The sequence below is a fragment of the Epinephelus lanceolatus genome, chromosome 2 (assembly GCF_041903045.1).
Source record: "Epinephelus lanceolatus isolate andai-2023 chromosome 2, ASM4190304v1, whole genome shotgun sequence".
In the NCBI taxonomy this organism is placed as follows: Eukaryota; Metazoa; Chordata; class Actinopteri; order Perciformes; family Serranidae; genus Epinephelus; species Epinephelus lanceolatus.
In genome coordinates this window covers 27038689-27059619 of record NC_135735.1, presented here as the reverse complement: position 1 = coordinate 27059619, position 20931 = coordinate 27038689, and the positions used below count along the sequence as shown (strand labels likewise).

General features: G+C 41.1%; 1 protein-coding gene across 1 annotated transcript; it reads left to right on the top strand.

Moving 5' to 3' along the window:
* Positions 1–210: 210 nt before the first annotated feature.
* smyd2a (SET and MYND domain containing 2a) lies at positions 211–20760 on the top strand. Its single transcript, XM_033629393.2, has 12 exons — positions 211–504; positions 2915–2978; positions 3761–3871; positions 5988–6048; positions 10229–10356; positions 11841–11908; positions 12762–12864; positions 13025–13135; positions 16598–16718; positions 16917–17091; positions 17663–17771; positions 17856–20760. Exons 1-12 carry the CDS (start codon positions 332–334, stop codon positions 17937–17939), a joined length of 1308 nt encoding a protein of 435 aa, XP_033485284.2. The 5' UTR covers positions 211–331; the 3' UTR covers positions 17940–20760.
* The last annotated feature ends 171 nt before the right edge of the window (positions 20761–20931 follow it).

The window sequence follows — 20931 nt, the reverse complement described above, 5'->3', positions numbered from 1 at the left end:
ATAATATCCATATAGTTTCCGTTGGTTCAGTCTAATTTTTAATATTTAATTATATTTTTATTTATTTATTGTATTTATTTTTTAAAATGTTTTTTCACGTCTAGTTTTGCTTTTTAGTTTAGTTATATTTAATTTTAATAACCTAGGTGGACACTAGTTGCCGGCCTGTGCCGTCGCCTCTCCAGCAGGGGGCGATGAGAGTCACACGGGACACACACAGGGGACCGGGGAAGAAGACGGGTCTCTGGCAGAAGCTGATTAGAGCCAGCAGTCAGCACACACAAGTGGTGGTCGGTAGGATCTGACAGGAGAACCGTAAACAGAAGAAACCATGAAGAACGAAGGTATAGAGGGGACGGAGAGGTTCCTGAGCCCGGACCGCGGCAGAGGCCTGCGGGCGGTGAGGCACTTCGCGGTGGGGGAGCTGGTGTTCGCCTGCCCTGCCTACTCGTACGTGCTGACAGTGAATGAGAGGGGAGCGCACTGTGAGCACTGCTTCACCAGGTAACATCTTACCTCTGGAAAACAGCTGATAAAACACCTCAGCGACAGTTACCTCCAGGCTGGTGTTTATTTTTAGCCTAGCTTGAAACAGAAACACAGCGCGTGCTGTGTCCAGTTGAACGCTGGCTAACATCTTTACTAAGCTAGGTTAGCTTGTGAACCTCTGGACACCTACCGAGCTGGTGCAGACTTAAATGGGTCAGTGCGGTGAGGCAGCTCACCTGACTGACACTGCAGCATTTGTTTGTAGCACTGCAGAGTCAGGAGAATCTGAAATAGACACTAACATTCACGTACAACAACATTACTGGTAGTTTTAAAGACAGAATTTAGTGTGTCTGCTTTCCTGTACTCTCATTGGGTCTATTTATATGCTAGCATATAATCCTAAATAAGATAATCACAGGTAGTCGGCTCACTTTAAGGAGCATTTCACTACTTTTCAACCTGTCCTTTGTGTCACAGTGTTCACTTTTACACACAAGACTCATCGTTGCTCCTTAAACAGCAGCCTCTATTAAACTACAAATCCCACACATGCCTATATGCACCTAAAAGCCAAGCCGTAGCAAGACGACCTGCAGTCTTCATGATATCAGAGTCTGCCTTTGTTATTCTTAGCTTCAAAGTTTCACTCACTCATCAGCTGAACATGAATTTCAGTCATTTATTGTAGTCTCCTGCTCCAGTAACAGTGTAGGCTGTGGAGTGGCTGGAAAGTGCAGCCTACAACATGCACAGAGTATTGACATGTGTGGGTGTGTGTAGGCATACTGTGTCAAAAACATCAAATCAGGTTAAACTGCAGTGCACTGCACCTTCAAAGTTCAGCCCTTTATCTTGCCTACTTGTCCTGTTTGAGATCTGATGGCACTCTTTATGAAACTTCTAAGAGTTAAATGAACTCTCACCCTCACCCTCACCCTTTCATTCACACATGCGTCCTACCCAGGCTGCCATCAAGGTTTATAGAGCAGTAAAAGGTTAGGGTGCTAAATATAGTTGTCCATGTGTCCCCAGAGAGGAGGAGCCAAGCAATGAATGAGAAGGCCAGGGGTGCGTGTGTGTGTGTGTGTGTGTGTGTGTGTGTATTTGCTCCTATACAGTCAGAAACACTCTGAATGAGTATGTGTCTTGCTGTAATAGTGATCTTTGATACCTGTTGTTTTACAAAATGACTTATTTTTGCATGAACATAAGCTGGAAATGTCTGTAGAAATGGCTATGAATGTAATTGGAAATTTTATGAATAACACTGAAGTTTATGCAACTAATTCTCTTGGTATTTGAGCTTATGTGTTGAGCATCTGGGCATCCCACGTTTTGTTACAGTGCTACAACAAACCTGCAAGATTGTCTCACTCACCGCTAGTTTAAAGGTATGCTATAAAGGATTTTTATTAAATCCAATGTATAGACTCTCGGGCTGGGTATTGGTACTCAACACCTCAAAAGTAGTGACAGAAATAACCCACTACATAGCAGTAACGAAACTTCCCCAGTCAAACGAAACCTGCATTTGACCCTTTTTGTATCCAGATCTAGAAAAAATTAGTATTTGTATGGTATTGCTCGCAGACAATCTTTAATTGAATGCAACATGTGATTAGTCCACTACTACAGCAGTTACAACCTATATAGTCTGTAGTGTGGTGAAGTCGTGGCCAGTAGACAGAGTTGGCTTCAACGTGCCAAGATGCCACCAAAACATCCACAAGAATGGCTATACTACATGCCTAGGTGGCCTTTCATGCAACTGAATGTTTCCATTCATATGATGGGTATCAAATGAAGTAGACAAAAAAATATATTAAAAAAACACTATTGGTATTGGTATCACTTTAAGGGCACTGGTATTGGTACTGGTAAAATTTTTTAGATAATATTCAGCCCTAATAGGCTCATACAAAAGTAATCCCTCTCAATCATCACTTATGACCCACTAAAAGTGTGTTGCAGTGTGTTTATCTGCAGAGACTCTGCCTATATATTCATATTTTATTTTTATTTTGCTGTGTTTGGGAAGTTCCTGGGCACAGGTGAGGTCAGCTTTTATGAAAGGGTTGCAACCAGGTGCGTGACCTCAAAAAAATCATGGGCACAGCGCTGAAAAATTGCAAATACAGTGAGGCGAAACAGCCAAGCCGACAAAGCTCATTCCAAAATGAGAGTGATTCTGGGGTTAGCTTTCACTGTCACTGACGAGCATGTTTAACAGCAACTGAAAATTCCTGCATTATCTACCTTCAACAGTGAATATACCAAGTATTTAAACGTCATGGGGTAAAAACTATATTAGTGAAAAGTCTTTTTACACTGCATTACAATTAGAAGCATCATGTGTCCCAGATGAGGTGTGTTATTTTACAGCTGTAGTGGAGTAACGTGTTGTGTCTTTATGTCATTACAGGAGAGAAGACCTTTTTAAGTGTGGCAAATGTAAGCAGGCCTACTACTGCAACATTGACTGTCAGGTAAGAATGTTCTCTTTTCCTTTTTTGCATTTACAAGGAGGGCCTCTTGTTTCTGTGTGCGATTGATGTGTCCCAGTTTCCACAGTTAACTACAGGAACTGATCGTGACTACATTTTACGCCGAACACAGTAATTTTTGTGGTACTAACTACAAATACCCGTTTTAGTCTTCATTTTCAAATAGAAAGACAAAGAGAACGAGAAAAGGCAGAGACCAAGCCATTTATTGTTGTCAGAAATGTACCAATCGAGCAGGTGACTTTTTTTTCAATCCCTTTGTGCGCATTCACATGTTACCAAAGGATGAGCATTTTGCTTCACTGGCACCAATGACGTAGAGTAAATTTGAAAGAACTTCTTTTATTATTTTTGTGATTCACCCTGAGACCTTGGACTGCACAGTGAGAGCAGCTCCAGCACAGCTCCAAGCAGGCAGCAAGAGATGGAGAGAGCACACGGTCACGCTGCTGTTGCTATGACGATTCGGTCTGTCCTCCCTCTGCCTCTGTCTACTTATAGTTTCATGGCACAAAACACACACTGTGCACTGCAGTAAAACTGGGGAGTTTTCGTTTGTGAGAGAGAGGAGAGATCGATAGATGGATGATTTGCTTTGTGATAATAAAATCATCCATTGTGTTAATTTAATTCTCTCTTTTTCTCTCACATTTCTGCCTTTTGTCTCACATGTGGTGTCCTGTTGAGTGGGATTACTCACTGTAATAATGAGGGGTCACTAACTGTTGCTATTTCTGTCTTTTTCTGTGTGTGTGTTTATGCAGAGAGGCGATTGGTCCATGCATAAGCCGGAGTGTGTAGCTATGTGTGCCTATGGGGAAAACTGGTGTCCATCAGAGACTGTCAGACTGGTGGCTCGAATCATCATGAAACAGGTAAAGTAATAAAATGTGGAGCAGGAACATTTAACATTCAGAGATGACTTTTATATTTAGGGCAACATGGATTTTTCCCCAGGGAATGTTAAACATAACTGCAAGCAAAGGGAGAAAGGATAGATCTATGTGAAATTATACATGATCCTCCTCAGTTTATAATCAATACTGTGAAGAGCTGACAGACAGAAATGTGTGAAAACACATTTTGAAATTTCAGTCATTGGATATTAATGCCTATGACACTGAAAACAAAACTAGAACAAAAATGAAAGCAAAAACTAAATGTTAATTTAAAACTGTAAAAATAACTAGAACTTAAAAGGCGGCCTTAAAAGGCGTTCCCAAGCGCATGTTTTTCAGCTGCACCATGAGATAAGCAAAGTTCAACTTTGGAATGCAGCACCCATAGATATACAAAGAGAACTGGATACAGTGTTGGAGGCGGGGCCCTGTTCATTCCTATTAAAGTTGCTAAGTGGTGCATGAAGTCAAGAAAGTTAGATTTCCTAGGTTTAAAATGACCGGGATTTTCTGCATCACGTTTAGCCGATAGAACAAACACACTACAGACTTCTATCTGCCAAGCAGCCAACTTCCGGTTTAGCCCTCTGCTAACTTGAATGGGAATAAAATGATGTAATTGTGCAGCTCTTCTAGAATTTCAAAATGTTGTCGGACCAAATCCCTAACGAGTCAATTTACGGGTGTTTTGATGCTCAAAAAAATCTCTCCACTGAATTTACAGACATCTTTTTCACAATGTAAGTCTATGGGAAAAAGTCTCAGAAGTTGTTATTTCACTGTTTGGCTACTACGAAAATTGGCTTCAAAGTGCGGCGCACTAAGTTGGGATTTTTGGTGAGAAGGTTGTGGTCACTTAGCAACGTCAGGCGTGGAATTGTTACCCCTCATTTCTGTCTTCAGTCAGACATTGTGTTCGCTCTAACCTCAGGAAGGGGGAATCGATTTTCCCTAACTGATCATTAGAGCCAAACAAATCCACCTGAATAAAATGTCATTTTAAGTCCACACTGATGGGTAGCCATGCTCACATGGTCTGGTTTTGCCAGAGTTTTAAAAGTGGATGGAGCGAAGTAAAAACAAACTACAATGTGAAGACAGTTTGATTTAGAGCAGCCTAAATAGCAGCATCTATCTTTGTTTTTTCCCCTCATTGGTTCCAGTGCACTGTTTGATAACAGCTTGGCAATGGCATTAGTCTTGCCCGTGGCGCTGACTGGCTAATTGATATTGCCCCCATCTTGAAAGTTGGTGTAAAAGTAGCACCCAGGGCCCCACCTCGTGCTTTCCAGGCGGTAAAAGACGCAGCAATAGATAATGGCTGCAGCTTATTTGGGTATAGTGCGTGCTTTGTACTACTGTGTCTGACTCACCAGCACTTCTGAAGGGAATGAAGCATCAGTAATGTTATTAGTTACGTGTGATTTTCCTGTTGACTGAAGTGCAAAGAAAACTCAAAAGGACCAGCCAGTATTTGAGAGCTGATGGCTAAAGGATTTGTGTGAGGTTGTGACTGAAAGTCAACACAATTTAAAACCTTAGTTTAAAATACATTAAAAGAAGATAAAGAGTCAAATAATATGCAGTGGCTGGCCTGATAATAAGTAAATGTTATGAGCTAGAACATATTTAATGCAATAAACCAGCCGTGAGCCGCTGGAGCAGCAATGCAATGACTTAACTCATCAGTTTCATTTGTATACTTTTGCATGAGTCATGTCACAGAAGCATCACCACTGTCAGGCTTTGCTATTCAAGTACTGCAGTTCAGAAAGGTGACATCAGCTTTGATCACATTAAACACACTGTGAGTCACATCAAAGCAAACTGTACTCTTACCATGTGAACATAGCCTTGCTGCGTTGTAATGTTACCTCTGTGTTGATGCCACTGAACACCACAGTTCCTGAAGCCATTTGTGCTCAGCTGGCGTTTTATTGTGTTTTAATGTCTTCTTAATTGGCCTGAAAGTCTCTAGCAAAGCCATTAGCTATAATAAAACATAAACACTGAGGAAAGAAAAATAGATTATTTTGTGTTTTATTGTCATGATTTTGCCCATTTTTGACCAAAAATAATTTACATGTTGCAGAAAGTCACAACAGAGCGCACCCCTTCAGAAAGGCTGCTACTGCTCAGTGAATTTGAAGCCCGTAAGTAAGTGTGTGTGTGTGTGTGTGTGTGTGTGTGTGTGTGTGTGTGTGTGTGTGTGAATACATGAGCGTGTATGTTTAGTTACATTTGTGTGCACTTTTAGTTACACATTGTGTGATTTTTTTTTTTTTTTTTTTTTTTTTTTCTGTGTCTCTGCAGTTGTAGCAGTGTGTCTATTAATATCCTCTGCTGTAGCCTCCAGTCCTGGTTCTGTCTCTTTTTATTCACTTTAAGTCTGCAGAGCTCGGGGATTTAAATCCCAAGATTCTGGGTGCTGTAATTTCATGTTCTCTCCCCTCCTTTAAAAACTATTGCCACTGTGCCCTTGAGCAAGGTACTCAACCCTCTTCTCTGGTAGACTGTGGCTGAGAAGCTCTAACATGTTAACATATGTGCTCCGTTATGTCAGCCCTTACTTAAATACAACAAAGGAAGCTGAGCTTTGTGGCATCATCAAACACTGTAACTTGATAAAAGAGCGTATTTGTTAGACACTCAAGACGAGACTTTGTTGCATGTAAGTGCTCACAAACTGTCTTCTCTGCTCCACCTGGTATTATCATTTAGTCTGAGCGGTTGTTGCAGGCTCAGATGTGTCATCAGAGGATTGTCACAGAATTAACCTTCACACCTGTCTCTCATGTACACAAAGCAAATCAGTGGCCAGCTGCTGCCTGCTGCCACCTGTCTGTCTGTCTGTGTGTGTGTGTGAGTGTGGGTGTGGGTGGGTGTCTGTGTGGGTGTGACTGACAATGACACATGGCCTACAGCAGTGGGACATTCTACACCTTGTAACACTGAGTGATTCCTATGTGGAGCAACAACCACAAAACACATACTGATAAAATTCTGAATGAATAGTACACTTTATTTTTTATGTCTCGCCTTTATTATGTGTGTGGGTTTTTTTTGTTTGTTTTGTTTTTTCATACCAGCGTGGTCTTCATTTTCCTGTTTAGTAATCCGTCTTCTTTCAAATGAAAGCACTTCCTCAAACACTTAAAGGGACAGTTCAACCCAAAATCAAAAATACATATTTATCCTCTTACCTGTAGAGCTATTTATCAATTTAGATTGTTGTGGTTGTGAGTTGCAGAGTGTTGGAAATCTGTATTGCTCAAAGAAAAAAAAATACATTTGAAAAATTCAACAGCAATGTCTCTCTCCAGAAATCATGACCATTACTCAAAATGCTCTAAAGACCTTGTTGTGAGCAGTGTCACGTTGGAACTTATCTTTCTACTAAACTACACCTGCTAACTGTATCACCACGCAGAAGGTGCATGCATCTACTGCTAGCTCACCTAGCACAACTGAGCTAGCTAATGTCACAGCACAGTAACATTACAGCTCAGTCAAGGAGGATGCCATTACTGTATACAGTACAGGCCAAAAGTTTGGACACACCTTCTCATTCAATGCGTTTTCTTTATTTTCATGACTATTTACATTGTAGATTCTCACTGAAGGCATCAAAACTATGAATGAACACATGTGGAGTTATGTACTTAACAAAAAAGGTGAAATAACTGAAAACATGTTTTATATTCTAGTTTCTTCAAAACAGCCACCCTTTGCTCTGATTACTGCTTTGCACACTCTTGGCATTCTCTCCATGAGCTTCAAGAGGTAGTCACCTGAAATGGTTTTCCAACAGTCTTGAAGGAGTTCCCAGAGGTGTTTAGCACTTGTTGGCCCCTTTGCCTTCACTCTGCAGTCCAGCTCACCCCAAACCATCTCGATTGGGTTCAGGTCCGGTGACTGTGGAGGCCAGGTCATCTGCCGCAGCACTCCATCACTCTCCTTCTTGGTCAAATAGCCCTTACACAGCCTGGAGGTGTGTTTGGGGTCATTGTCCTGTTGAAAAATAAATGATCGTCCAACTAAACGCAAACCGGATGGGATGGCATGTCGCTGCAGGATGCTGTGGTAGCCATGCTGGTTCAGTGTGCCTTCAATTTTGAATAAATCCCCAACAGTGTCACCAGCAAAACACCCCCACACCATCACACCTCCTCCTCCATGCTTCACAGTGGGAACCAGGCATGTGGAATCCATCCGTTCACCTTTTCTGCGTCTCACAAAGACACGGCGGTTGGAACCAAAGATCTCAAATTTGGACTCATCAGACCAAAGCACAGATTTCCACTGGTCTAATGTCCATTCCTTGTGTTTCTTGGCCCAAACAAATCTCTTCTGCTTGTTGCCTCTCCTTAGCAGTGGTTTCCTAGCAGCTATTTGACCATGAAGGCCTGATTCGCGCAGTCTCCTCTTAACAGTTGTTCTAGAGATGGGTCTGCTGCTAGAACTCTGTGTGGCATTCATCTGGTCTCTGATCTGAGCTGCTGTTAACTTGCCATTTCTGAGGCTGGTGACTCGGATGAACTTATCCTCAGAAGCAGAGGTGACTCTTGGTCTTCCTTTCCTGGGTCGGTCCTCATGTGTGCCAGTTTCGTTGTAGCGCTTGATGGTTTTTGCGACTCCACTTGGGGACACATTTAAAGTTTTTGCAATTTTCCGGACTGACTGACCTTCATTTCTTAAAGTAATGATGGCCACTGGTTTTTCTTTAGTTAGCTGATTGGTTCTTGCCATAATATGAATTTTAACAGTTGTCCAATAGGGCTGTCGGCTGTGTATTAACCTGACTTCTGCACAACACAACTGATGGTCCCAACCCCATTGATAAAGCAAGAAATTCCACTAATTAACCCTGATAAGGCACACCTGTGAAGTGGAAACCATTTCAGGTGACTACCTCTTGAAGCTCATGGAGAGAATGCCAAGAGTGTGCAAAGCAGTAATCAGAGCAAAGGGTGGCTATTTTGAAGAAAGAACAACTGTTAAGAGGAGACTGCGCGAATCAGGCCTTCATGGTCAAATAGCTGCTAGGAAACCACTGCTAAGGAGAGGCAACAAGCAGAAGAGATTTGTTTGGGCCAAGAAACACAAGGAATGGACATTAGACCAGTGGAAATCTGTGCTTTGGTCTGATGAGTCCAAATTTGAGATCTTTGGTTCCAACCGCCGTGTCTTTGTGAGACGCAGAAAAGGTGAACGGATGGATTCCACATGCCTGGTTCCCACTGTGAAGCATGGAGGAGGAGGTGTGATGGTGTGGGGGTGTTTTGCTGGTAACACTGTTGGGGATTTATTCAAAATTGAAGGCACACTGAACCAGCATGGCTACCACAGCATCCTGCAGCAACATGCCATCCCATCCGGTTTGCGTTTAGTTGGACGATCATTTATTTTTCAACAGGACAATGACCCCAAACACACCTCCAGGCTGTGTAAGGGCTATTTGACCAAGAAGGAGAGTGATGGAGTGCTGCGGCAGATGACCTGGCCTCCACAGTCACCGGACCTGAACCCAATCGAGATGGTTTGGGGTGAGCTGGACCGCAGAGTGAAGGCAAAGGGGCCAACAAGTGCTAAACACCTCTGGGAACTCCTTCAAGACTGTTGGAAAACCATTTCAGGTGACTACCTCTTGAAGCTCATGGAGAGAATGCCAAGAGTGTGCAAAGCAGTAATCAGAGCAAAGGGTGGCTATTTTGAAGAAACTAGAATATAAAACATGTTTTCAGTTATTTCACCTTTTTTTGTTAAGTACATAACTCCACATGTGTTCATTCATAGTTTTGATGCCTTCAGTGAGAATCTACAATGTAAATAGTCATGAAAATAAAGAAAACGCATTGAATGAGAAGGTGTGTCCAAACTTTTGGCCTGTACTGTACGTTAGGCTGTCACAAACACGAGCTTCTCGTCCATGAGTAGATGTACACTTCCTTGTGTGTGGTGATACGATTGGCAGGTATAGAAAGTAGGTTTGGGTACCGAACTCTGTAATTTTTAAGGGCACCAACTAAATTATGTCGTTACTACAGAGTACCAGTTTACGTTAAATCAATCAGTGCGCACAAAAACAATCCAGATTGAAGCACTACAGGTAAGAGGGAAAACATGCATTTGATTTTGGGGTGAACTGTCCCTTTAAGAACATTGCAAATCTTAAGTCTAGCTAGTGGCCCAATTAGGCTCCAGTGTTCAACACAACCAGCTGAACTCTTTTGTTCTCTCTCTGTCCCTTTTTGTCTTTGTTCTTATTTTCATCCTGTCTATCTTTATTGTCTCTCTTGATCTTTTTCTGTCTGTGTTTTGTGCCTTTTCCAGATTTAGATAAGATGGACAGTGAGAAGGACGAGATGAACCAGACAGACATAGCAGCGCTGCACCACTTCTACTCCAGACACATCAGTGACTTTCCAGACAAACAGGCCCTCACTGAGCTATTTGCACAGGTAAAATTAGATAACACTTAATCCACCCCAACAAGAAATACACTGATTTAAAGGGTGGTTCCATTTTTTCGAAACAACTCTAATAACCCCCCTGGGCCACTTAATGTGCGTCTTCGATACTGAGCCAAGCCTTCTTTGAGAATTATGTATTATTGATCTCCCAGTTTGGAAAAGCAGACAGAAGTAATGAAACAGAAGCTGAGCAATGTACTGCTGTAGCACCACATTTGTTTGGTTGAAAGCTGAATATTAATTAATTAATATTAAAAAGTAAAAGAAGTAGAAAAATGTTTAGTCTAAGCAGAAATGTCCTTGAAGAGCTGGTGAAAGAATGCAGTAGTTAGCAACCGAAAAATGTACAGATAAAAATTATGATGATTTTGATCACAACAGTGTAAATGCTGGATTAGCACATTAGCTGATATTTACATTATTGTTGTCATAATTTCTAACTTTGATATAATAATATCTATAATATGTATTCAATATTTTAATATCGTGTGGAAAAATTGACATTGAGGGCATAAAATTGAATGTTTCTGTAAAAGATGAATATGACAATGAAGACTTTTATTTCCTTGGTTAGTAGCAGAGAATATAAGAATGACTTAACACTAACAATAAGAGAGAGCCAGAAGGAACAGCTGGTACCAGTGTTTCACACTGCAGAAAATAAGTATCAGAACCATTTTAAATATTCAGAATTGATATGTATTGACAAATCAATATTTTAGACAACACTAATATACATTATAAATACATTATTATATCAAATCTCAATGTTTTTCTGCCTATTTCTTCTGGCGTTGGGTGTTGCCATTTGAAAAACTCATAAAAGAGCACAGATGGAGTCGGCCTTTAAAAGAACCTTGAGTTCCTGAAATGATCCAGGATTTGGGTTGGGTGTGTTTTATTACTGTCGTGTGATTTGTTAGGAGAGCATCACATGTTTTTGCTGACACATAGGCAGCTGTTAACCTTTCTCGCTGCTGAATACCAACATACACAAAAGATTAAGACACGTGCAAATATAGTGTGTTTACATGTGCGCTCTACTTGTACTCATACATGCTTAATCCTTGTGCTCACACACCTTTTATATCTTCCTCCCCTCACATTGTCCTTTTCTTGTTAGCGAATACACACTGAAGCACATGTTGAGGTGAAACCAGGATTTGTATCATACATAGACACAGGTCCTGTCTGTTAAACTCGACAGCGGTTAGCTTTAATTTGATCCGTCTGTCAGTGCTGCTGTCTCCTTCTTACTCCAAGCTACACAGACAGCCTCTTTGGCCTCTTATTTCACAGCTACATTTAATCTCTACTACTGGGTTTCCTCCTCCTCAGTGGAGGGGGTGTTACAGCACATGTGAGTCGAGGGTGATGCAAGTTGTTTTATCATTCTACTCACCCTGCTGTTCTCTGTCTCCACCTGTTTGTTGGTGTCTTCACATCTTTCTTTTCTGTCTTTGTGTCTCTAGGTTAACTGTAATGGTTTCACCATAGAGGACGAGGAGCTCTCCCATTTGGGATCAGCTGTTTTTCCTGAGTAAGCAGGCTGTGTCAATACTTCATCATCATTTAACAATCCATCCATTTGTCAGTGTATTTCACTCTACCACTTAAGTTGGAAAGGACAGTGTTTGTCAGCATGTTACAAATGAAGTCAAATGATCTTTTCCTGCTTCTTTCTGCACTCCGTCTCCTTACATGTGAACTCAGTCTCCACCTCAGTGCCCTTCCTTTCCTACTCTCTCATTGTTGTGCAGTTTCAATCTGTGTATGTCTCAGCTGCTCCTGATTCACTCAGTTATATTAGTTTTTATGCCTTTGCGCCGGCATCAGCCAGAGACAATATGTTTTTGGGTTGTCCATATGTACATCACATTCTTTTGAATGCGATACCTCAAGATCACCTTGAGCTTCTTTGCAACAACATCCATATTTGAAGCATTTTCTACTGTCATAGTTCCAATTTTCTGTTCTCTCCCGTTCCTCTGTTAGTTCACCATGAGGTCACTCGTGTTCACGTGATTGTCGTTGCGCCATGTGACGAAGCTCTATATCAGTCCTCTGTAAAAATAGTCTCTGAGGGAAGACAGCATGTTTCTCACTGGAAATTAATCACTAGATGTCAATGTAGTGATGAGTCTCATTTCATCAAATATACTCTTAATACAGTTTATTTAATTCTGTTAAAGTCTTCACTACATACATTATTTACGTCTGAACAGACAGATGTAAACTGCAACTTGACTAGTTGGTGGAGGCATACATATATACATATACCACAATGTAATCCCAACATCATGAAGCTGTTAAATGTGATAATTTGATCACAACTCTCTGATTTCATAATCATTTTTTAACCTCTATGCCTCTCCTCCTTTTTGTCCTTGTAGTGTAGCACTGATGAATCATAGCTGTAGTCCTAATGTCATAGTGACCTATAAAGGCACAGTGGCTGAGGTCAGAGCTGTTCAAGAGATAAACCCTGGAGACGAGGTGAGTAAACACTGCACTCATCTAGCAAACCCCCATAGTTCTTAGTGACAGCAGCTGTTAAAGACCACAGGCAATCATGAAGAAATACAGACTCTTATTACAGTCTTTGTTTTGACTGACTCAGGATTTTGTTTTCATCTCTTCCTCTCTCCCTTTGTAGGTCTTTAACAGCTACATAGACCTGCTCTATCCAACAGAGGACAGGAAAGAGAGGTTGTTAGATTCCTACTTCTTCGCATGCCAGTGTACTGAGTGCACCACCAAGTCCAAGGTACCATTACTTTATTAAGTTTTTCATATTTGTACAAAAGCCCTTTTGCACGCTCACTGATGACTGGTGTGAACGTCGAGACACACATTTCCAGCAGCAGCCTCAGAACAGTGACAGACAGTTCAGTTAAGCTCTGCAGAGACCATTAACCCCTTTTAACGTCTCCCTCAGGATTTGTGTGCATGAGTGAGTAAAGTGAAAATCAGCTCAGCAAGTTTATTTTATGTTAACATGCATACTTGACAGTGTCTCAGAGGTAGAGCGGTTCCACTAATTGGAAGTTCAGCTGTTTGATCCCCGGCTCCTCTAGCCTGCATACCGAAGTATCCTTGAGCAAGTTACTGAGCCCCAATTTGCTCCTGGTGGCTGTTTCATCGGTGTCAGTGTGTTAAATGCTGAGTAGCAGATGGCACTTTGTATAGTAGCCTCAGTATGAATGTGTGTGTGAATGGGTGAATGTGACTCATAGTGTGAAAGCGCTTTGAGTGGTTGAAAGTCTAGAAAGGCACTATTCAAGTGCAGGTTTTTTTTCCAGTTTGAGTTCATAAAATGATTGCTGAGTCAAGAGATAGGCTAGCCAAAATTTATGATTGTAAATTTTTGGCTTGGGCAAACTATTTTTCTTACCTTTATATCTTTCCTATATTTCACTGGGGTTTAAAGTACATGAAGATATTTGTGTAAAAAAAAAAAAAAAAAAATCATAAGCTGAGGTACTGGTGATAGAAGTCATTGTAGCATGTACAGTACAGGCCAAAAGTTTGGACACACCTTCTCATTCAATGCGTTTTCTTTATTTTCATGACTATTTACATTGTAGATTCTCACTGAAGGCATCAAAACTATGAATGAACACATGTGGAGTTATGTACTTAACAAAAAAAGGTGAAATAACTGAAAACATGTTTTATATTCTAGTTTCTTCAAAATAGCCACCCTTTGCTCTGATTACTGCTTTGCACACTCTTGGCATTCTCTCCATGAGCTTCAAGAGGTAGTCACCTGAAATGGTTTCCACTTCACAGGTGTGCCTTATCAGGGTTAATTAGTGGAATTTCTTGCTTTATCAATGGGGTTGGGACCATCAGTTGTGTTGTGCAGAAGTCAGGTTAATACACAGCCGACAGCCCTATTGGACAACTGTTAAAATTCATATTATGGCAAGAACCAATCAGCTAACTAAAGAAAAACGAGTGGCCATCATTACTTTAAGAAATGAAGGTCAGTCAGTCCGGAAAATTGCAAAAACTTTAAATGTGTCCCCAAGTGGAGTCGCAAAAACCATCAAGCGCTACAACGAAACTGGCACACATGAGGACCGACCCAGGAAAGGAAGACCAAGAGTCACCTCTGCTTCTGAGGATAAGTTCATCCGAGTCACCAGCCTCAGAAATCGCAAGTTAACAGCAGCTCAGATCAGAGACCAGATAAATGCCACACAGAGTTCTAGCAGCAGACCCATCTCTAGAACAACTGTTAAGAGGAGACTGCGCCAATCAGGCCTTCATGGTCAAATAGCTGCTAGGAAACCACTGCTAAGGAGAGGCAACAAGCAGAAGAGATTTGTTTGGGCCAAGAAACACAAGGAATGGACATTAGACCAGTGGAAATCTGTGCTTTGGTCTGATGAGTCCAAATTTGAGATCTTTGGTTCCAACTGCCGTGTCTTTGTGAGACGCAGAAAAGGTGAACGGATGGATTCCACATGCCTGGTTCCCACTGTGAAGCATGGAGGAGGAGGTGTGATGGTGTGGGGGTGTTTTGCTGGTGACACTGTTGGGGATTTATTCAAAATTGAAGGCACACTGAACCAGCATGGCTACCACAGCATCCTGCAGCGACATGCCATCCCATCCGGTTTGCGTTTAGTTGGACGATCATTTATTTTTCAACAGGACAATGACCCCAAACACACCTCCAGGCTGTGTAAGGGCTATTTGACCAAGAAGGAGAGTGATGGAGTGCTGCGGCAGATGACCTGGCCTCCACAGTCACCGGACCTGAACCCAATCGAGATGGTTTGGGGTGAGCTGGACCGCAGAGTGAAGGCAAAGGGGCCAACAAGTGCTAAACACCTCTGGGAACTCCTTCAAGACTGTTGGAAAACCATTTCAGGTGACTACCTCTTGAAGCTCATGGAGAGAATGCCAAGAGTGTGCAAAGCAGTAATCAGAGCAAAGGGTGGCTATTTTGAAGAAACTAGAATATAAAACATGTTTTCAGTTATTTCACCTTTTTTTTGTTAAGTACATAACTCCACATGTGTTCATTCATAGTTTTGATGCCTTCAGTGAGAATCTACAATGTAAATAGTCATGAAAATAAAGAAAACGCATTGAATGAGAAGGTGTGTCCAAACTTTTGGCCTGTATTGTATGTCATTGTCTAGTCTACAAAGCTGTGTTTCTAATATGCAATTAGCTTACTTAGACATGTTTTTCTGTCTTTAAATACCTGTGACCCAAAGAATAAATAAATAGATAGGAAATAAGCATCCTTTTTGCTGGAAGACCTGATGACACTTGTTGCCGCAGCGGATACCGAAACATCAGTGGGCTGAATAGGGATTATGTGGGTAATAAACTGTTTTGTAGTTGGAAGAAGTTATCTTAGGATAAAGTTGTATGTGGCAATACTCCAAAGCAGAGGCAGATGCATTTCTGGATTAAACCCCACCACTCATTTCTTCAGTTTCCTGTTCCACAATAGAGACTGACCTCTGGTGGCATGTACTTTGTACTACATCTCCTCAATACAGCATCTCTGTATCAATTTAATAGAAAGAAGAGCTTCTGTTCGGAATTTCTTAATAACCCGTTACACCCTTATATCTTGGTACTGTCCGGGCCTAGTAAATTCATACATTTGGAAAATTAAATATATTTTTCTTTTGTTAATTTTCAAAACCACATACATTCACTGTTGTAATTTCCCTGCACTGGTGATTAAAGTATCCTGTCAGAACCGATTTTTTGACTGGCATCATTTAATTCATTATTGTCCAAGCCAAATCAGCATGTCCTGAAGTCCCCATCCTCACAAAAATTCTGACTTAATATACAGAATGCAGAACATTTTTGCATTGTTGACCAGAGGAATTTCCTAGAAAGTGTCTCACGTGCCTCAGTTTCTGCTGTCTGCTGGAGAGAGAGCAGGTTCATGCCTTGTTCATGTCCTCACTGGTCTTGTAAAAGAGTCTGCCTGTCTTTGAATTTGTATTATACACTGTGAAGAAAAGTGAGATGCTGCATCCCAGTTCTATACGACATACTATTATGTACATCATATGCACTTCATATTTACCAAAGGCTATGGAAGGTTGATGCTTTTAATTCAGTCCCAGCCAAGGACTGAAATGTGTCACCCTGGTGATTTGGATGAGTTTGAGAATGAAATATAATTTAGCTCTACTGTCCACATCTGCCGAACACGGGAACATAATTTCTCTGCATCTCTTTCTAGGACAAAGCAAAAATGGAGATCAGGAAGCTGAGTTCTCCACCAGAACCAGAGGAAATCCAGTCCATGGTCCGTTATGCCAAGAATGTCATCGAGGAGTTCAGGAGAGCAAAACACTACAAGAATATCCTTTCCTCTGTTTATAGCTGTATTTCTCTTTCCCACATTTTTTTTCACTCTCCTGTTTGTTTTTCTCTCTGAAGTCTTTTCCCTCTCAGCATGTCAGTTTATCTTCTGTCTTTATCGAGCACAGTCTTTCACTTGCCAGCCTTGTCATCCCTCTCCACATTGTGTGTTTCATCATTCCTTGACTCTCTGGCACCCCCCAGTGAGCTGCTGGAGATGTGTGAGCTCAGCCTGGAGAAGATGGGAGCTATATTTGCAGACACAAACGTCTACATGCTGCACATGATGTATCAGGCCATGGGTGTCTGTCTCTACATGCAGGACTGGGACGGAGCTATGAGCTACGGAGAGAAGATCATTCAGCCATACAGGTAAACTGATCTGTGAGGCCTCTGCAGGGAGGCAGTAATGCAGTGAAGTCAGTCAGTTGTACCAGCAGCACTGCTGTCAGTCTCAGTCCACATGCAGATAATAAAGCCCTGTAGAAAAAGTCACCCCAGTTGTGTAATGAGATTTTCTCCAGACCTCTGAGTTTGTCAAGACAAAGTTCTTGTAAGAATGAGGATTTCAATCCCTCTTTTAGTCTTTTAATCATTTGCTTTTTATCTGTGCTTTGCAGCTCAGAATCATCCCATTAATGTTTTATTGACTTATAATTTACTTTCCCATGAAATGTTCTTTGTCCCACCCACAATATATGCACAACAACACATGTTATATTGTGTTCCTTTTGTTCACACTCAGCATATTTTCCCTCTGTGGTTAACAACACACATATCTACCACATCTTTTATCTTTTATTGTTGTTCTCTCTCGGCTTTATATGTTTTAAACTTTTGTAGCACTACAACAAAACCCATTGTAACATTAATTATAGACGGTATCTTGTTTCCTCTTGTATTCACTGCTCAGCTTGATGTATAAATTATATTCTCTCTGCAGTGTTCACTACCCGGCCTATTCTCTGAATGTGGCGTCTATGTATCTGAAACTGGGACGTCTCTATTTGGGGCTGGAGAAAAAGAAACAAGGAGTCAGAGCTCTGAAGAAGGCATGTTTACATATTAATAAGTGGCAAAGTGAGTGGATGCTGTGTCCTTGAGTTATTTTAAAATGTTTTTTTGTCTTTCTCCAGGCGGTTGCCATCATGGAGGTGGCTCATGGGAAGGATCACCATTATGTAGCGGAAGTCAAACGAGAAATCCAGGAGCAGAAGTAAACAAGGAGGATCCTCTCTGAAAGCAGCAAACACACATCACAACTGCATGCCGTGCATCTTATACCTCTCCTTTCCTCGTCGCCCACTCTCTTGTTTTTCATGCCTTTTTGTAGGCGGGGTTTCTTTTTTACTGTCAACATATTCTGGCTGAGGATGACCATGTTTTGTACCTGCAGCTCTCTACTGCCCGTCAGACCTGGAGTTTAAAACAGACGAATTAGGGTTAAAATGTTTTGAATGAAAAAAGTGACTGAAATACTGTGTGCTGAAGCTCATTACACACATCCAACACCCATACTGTAACACACGAAGGATCACTCAGTGGACAAACTGTAAGACTGCCTTTAAAGCTGTCTTTCAGGGGAAACAAAGCTTTCATATAGCGGCTATAGAACTCCATTTTCTGATGTGAAATGTCCAGTTTTTCTGTCTTTGTGAGTCTGAAATCACTCACTGTGTTCTGTAGATCCATCAGCAGACAGTTTCAGCACCATTTACGTCTTTGACAGCAGTTTTAGTCACACAGTTGTGCTCTACAAGAGTTGTTTAAGGATTAGGACTTCTGTACAAACTAGTTCGTAGTTGTTATGAAGGGCATTACTACTTATTCCCAGCCAATGTATTTTATTCTATCAGAGTTTTGGGCTTCAGTGTTTTTTGTTTAAACTGTGAAAAAATAATGACTGACCATGCATCAGGTACTCTGTAGCAAAGGAGAGGAGATGCAAAGATCTATTCCTGAATGAATACCCAGTGGTTTGGCTTGTCTTACAGTATGTTGTGCTCGTTTTAAAGAACCAGAAAAGTGTTGCATGTTTTATTGTTTATGTTGTGTGTTGTTGTTTTTTTCATACGAGGCTTGTTGACCAAAGCGGCCACAGGTTTAATTGACAAGGAACCAGCTTCAATTCTCTATTCACAGTGTATATCTAAAGAGGGGCGGTGATCTGAGGTCAGGTTGCTTTTTATGTCACAGTAGAGACATTGGTTCTATGACCTGACCAATGACCCTGGATCGGAGCCCTCGTTGCTCTCAGGAAAAAAGGCGCAACTCTGTAGCTTTTGTTGCCTTTTGTCAAGAGATGCATTATTTTACCTTTTTTAGTGTTTTCTCAAAAGCTTTGTGAATCCGGATTGTCATTGCCTGGGAAATGAAATCACTTTAGCAGCAGTGGGCAGAATATTAGCATGCATTATAACTTTGTAGAATATACATTTTACATGCACGTGATGAAGGAGGAATATCATCCTCACCGTTCACTTGTACAGTTTCAGTGTGTAGGATTTGGATTAGTGGCATCCAGCAGATGCAGAGCTGAAACTTCTCCTGTGTACAGGAGAACTATGGTGGCTGACATGAAAACGCAAATGGCCCCATCTAGAGCCAGTGTTTGATTTTTCTGTTCTGGGCTACTGTAGAACATGGCGGAGGACTTACTCCATATGTAGATATAAATGACTCATTCTAAGGTAACAAAACACAATGATTCTTATTTTCAGGTGATTGTAAAGTAATGAAAACATAGTTCTCAATATTTCTGCCAATAGATGCCCCTAAATGCTACACACGGGACCTTTAATTTTATAATCAAAAAGAGTGACTGAAATATTTTTTTAAAAAGGGAATTGCATCTCCCTTTAATCTCTGCTTTAGTGCAGTGTTCATTTTGCACTCTATAAGCTAAAGAGACGGAGACGATTTAAACCACAACACATAAACTGTACCAATATGGCAACTTTTCAAGGCAGTATTACCTTGACTACACAAATCTCATAAAATCTATGTCAGAAATTGAGTTGACAACAAGTGTTGCCTGTGTGTGATGGTTTTAAATGACCCTGACCCTAAAATTATGAGAAGGAACAGTTGCAGGTCCTAAAAGTGTAGTTTTCTCTGCTGTAGACTGAATCATTATATAAAAATAAGACTTAGCATGCCGTGTGTGAAGGAGGCTTTAAAAAGATGAGGCAATGCCAAGAGTATCACCTGGGCCTTATTTAAGGGTTCTTGTTGCACTTGAATTTTGTACAATTTTTGTGACAAAATGATGTCAAAAAGGCAAACCTGTAAGCACATATTATTTCCTTTGTATCAGTTTCTGTTAGTGGACAGTTGGCCTGCCTGCAGTCTTAATGCCGTGCACCGCCAGAGGAGCTACAGTCACAGATCTAATTCCTTTATTCTTTTTAACACCTGTAGCTTCTCCTTGTTTACTACGGATGCACATTCATGCTCCACATGAATGTGGGTTACTGAGGGTTAGAAATAGCATTGTTATGAGTTGCCTGTGGTCGTATTTGTAGCAACTCCTGCAGTGGAGACTCTTTCTGTTACCTGCAAAGATGCATCTAGAAGGTGCCTGCCTTACAGTCCTGCATAGGTAATCCAAAAGCACCATTTCAACAACTTTGTTCCACCTTTTTTTCTTTTTTACAAAGGATGGACATTGAAAAGAGGGTTTTCAGGCTGTTTAGCACAAGCCACCCAAACCCTCTGTTTGCCAGATTTGAGGACATCATTTTATCTCTGGCTGGACTCTCAGAACATGCATATGATTTGTTTTCCTTTCTTTGTGATGTCATGATAAAAAAAAAAACCTGACACGAGCTTTAAAACAGTAAAACCCATACTCATGCTGCACGTATAAAACCAGATGAAAGGCCACCCAGATGTTTTCTGCTGTTTCTGTATTGAGCTGTTACTTTACCAGGCATGAATGTTATTCTACTGGAATGCATAACTAAAATCTGAGCCTCTGATTCATTCTGCACCATGTCAGTGGAACTCAATAAATGGCAGTATGGCACTTGCTTTGATAAATATACTCATTTTATTTTTTTTTATCGAATCCCTTATTCAATCAGTAAGTCTCTTGAGATACATTTTACCCTTTACAAGAGAGGTTTGAACAAAATGGCAGTGTAAGGTGGATATCACAAGCTTCTCGGTGCTATTGTCATGGGTACATATTTGACCCTTAAAGCCTCACCA

Bases quoted from the DNA above. Each gene is read 5' to 3' on its own strand.
- smyd2a (XM_033629393.2), top strand. From the start codon at position 332: ATGAAGAACGAAGGTATAGAGGGGACGGAGAGGTTCCTGAGCCCGGAC. The intron at 17,092-17,662 runs GTAAACTGATCT...TTCTCTCTGCAG, and splicing joins AAGATCATTCAGCCATACAG to TGTTCACTACCCGGCCTATT. The intron at 17,772-17,855 runs GCATGTTTACAT...GTCTTTCTCCAG, and splicing joins GAGTCAGAGCTCTGAAGAAG to GCGGTTGCCATCATGGAGGT.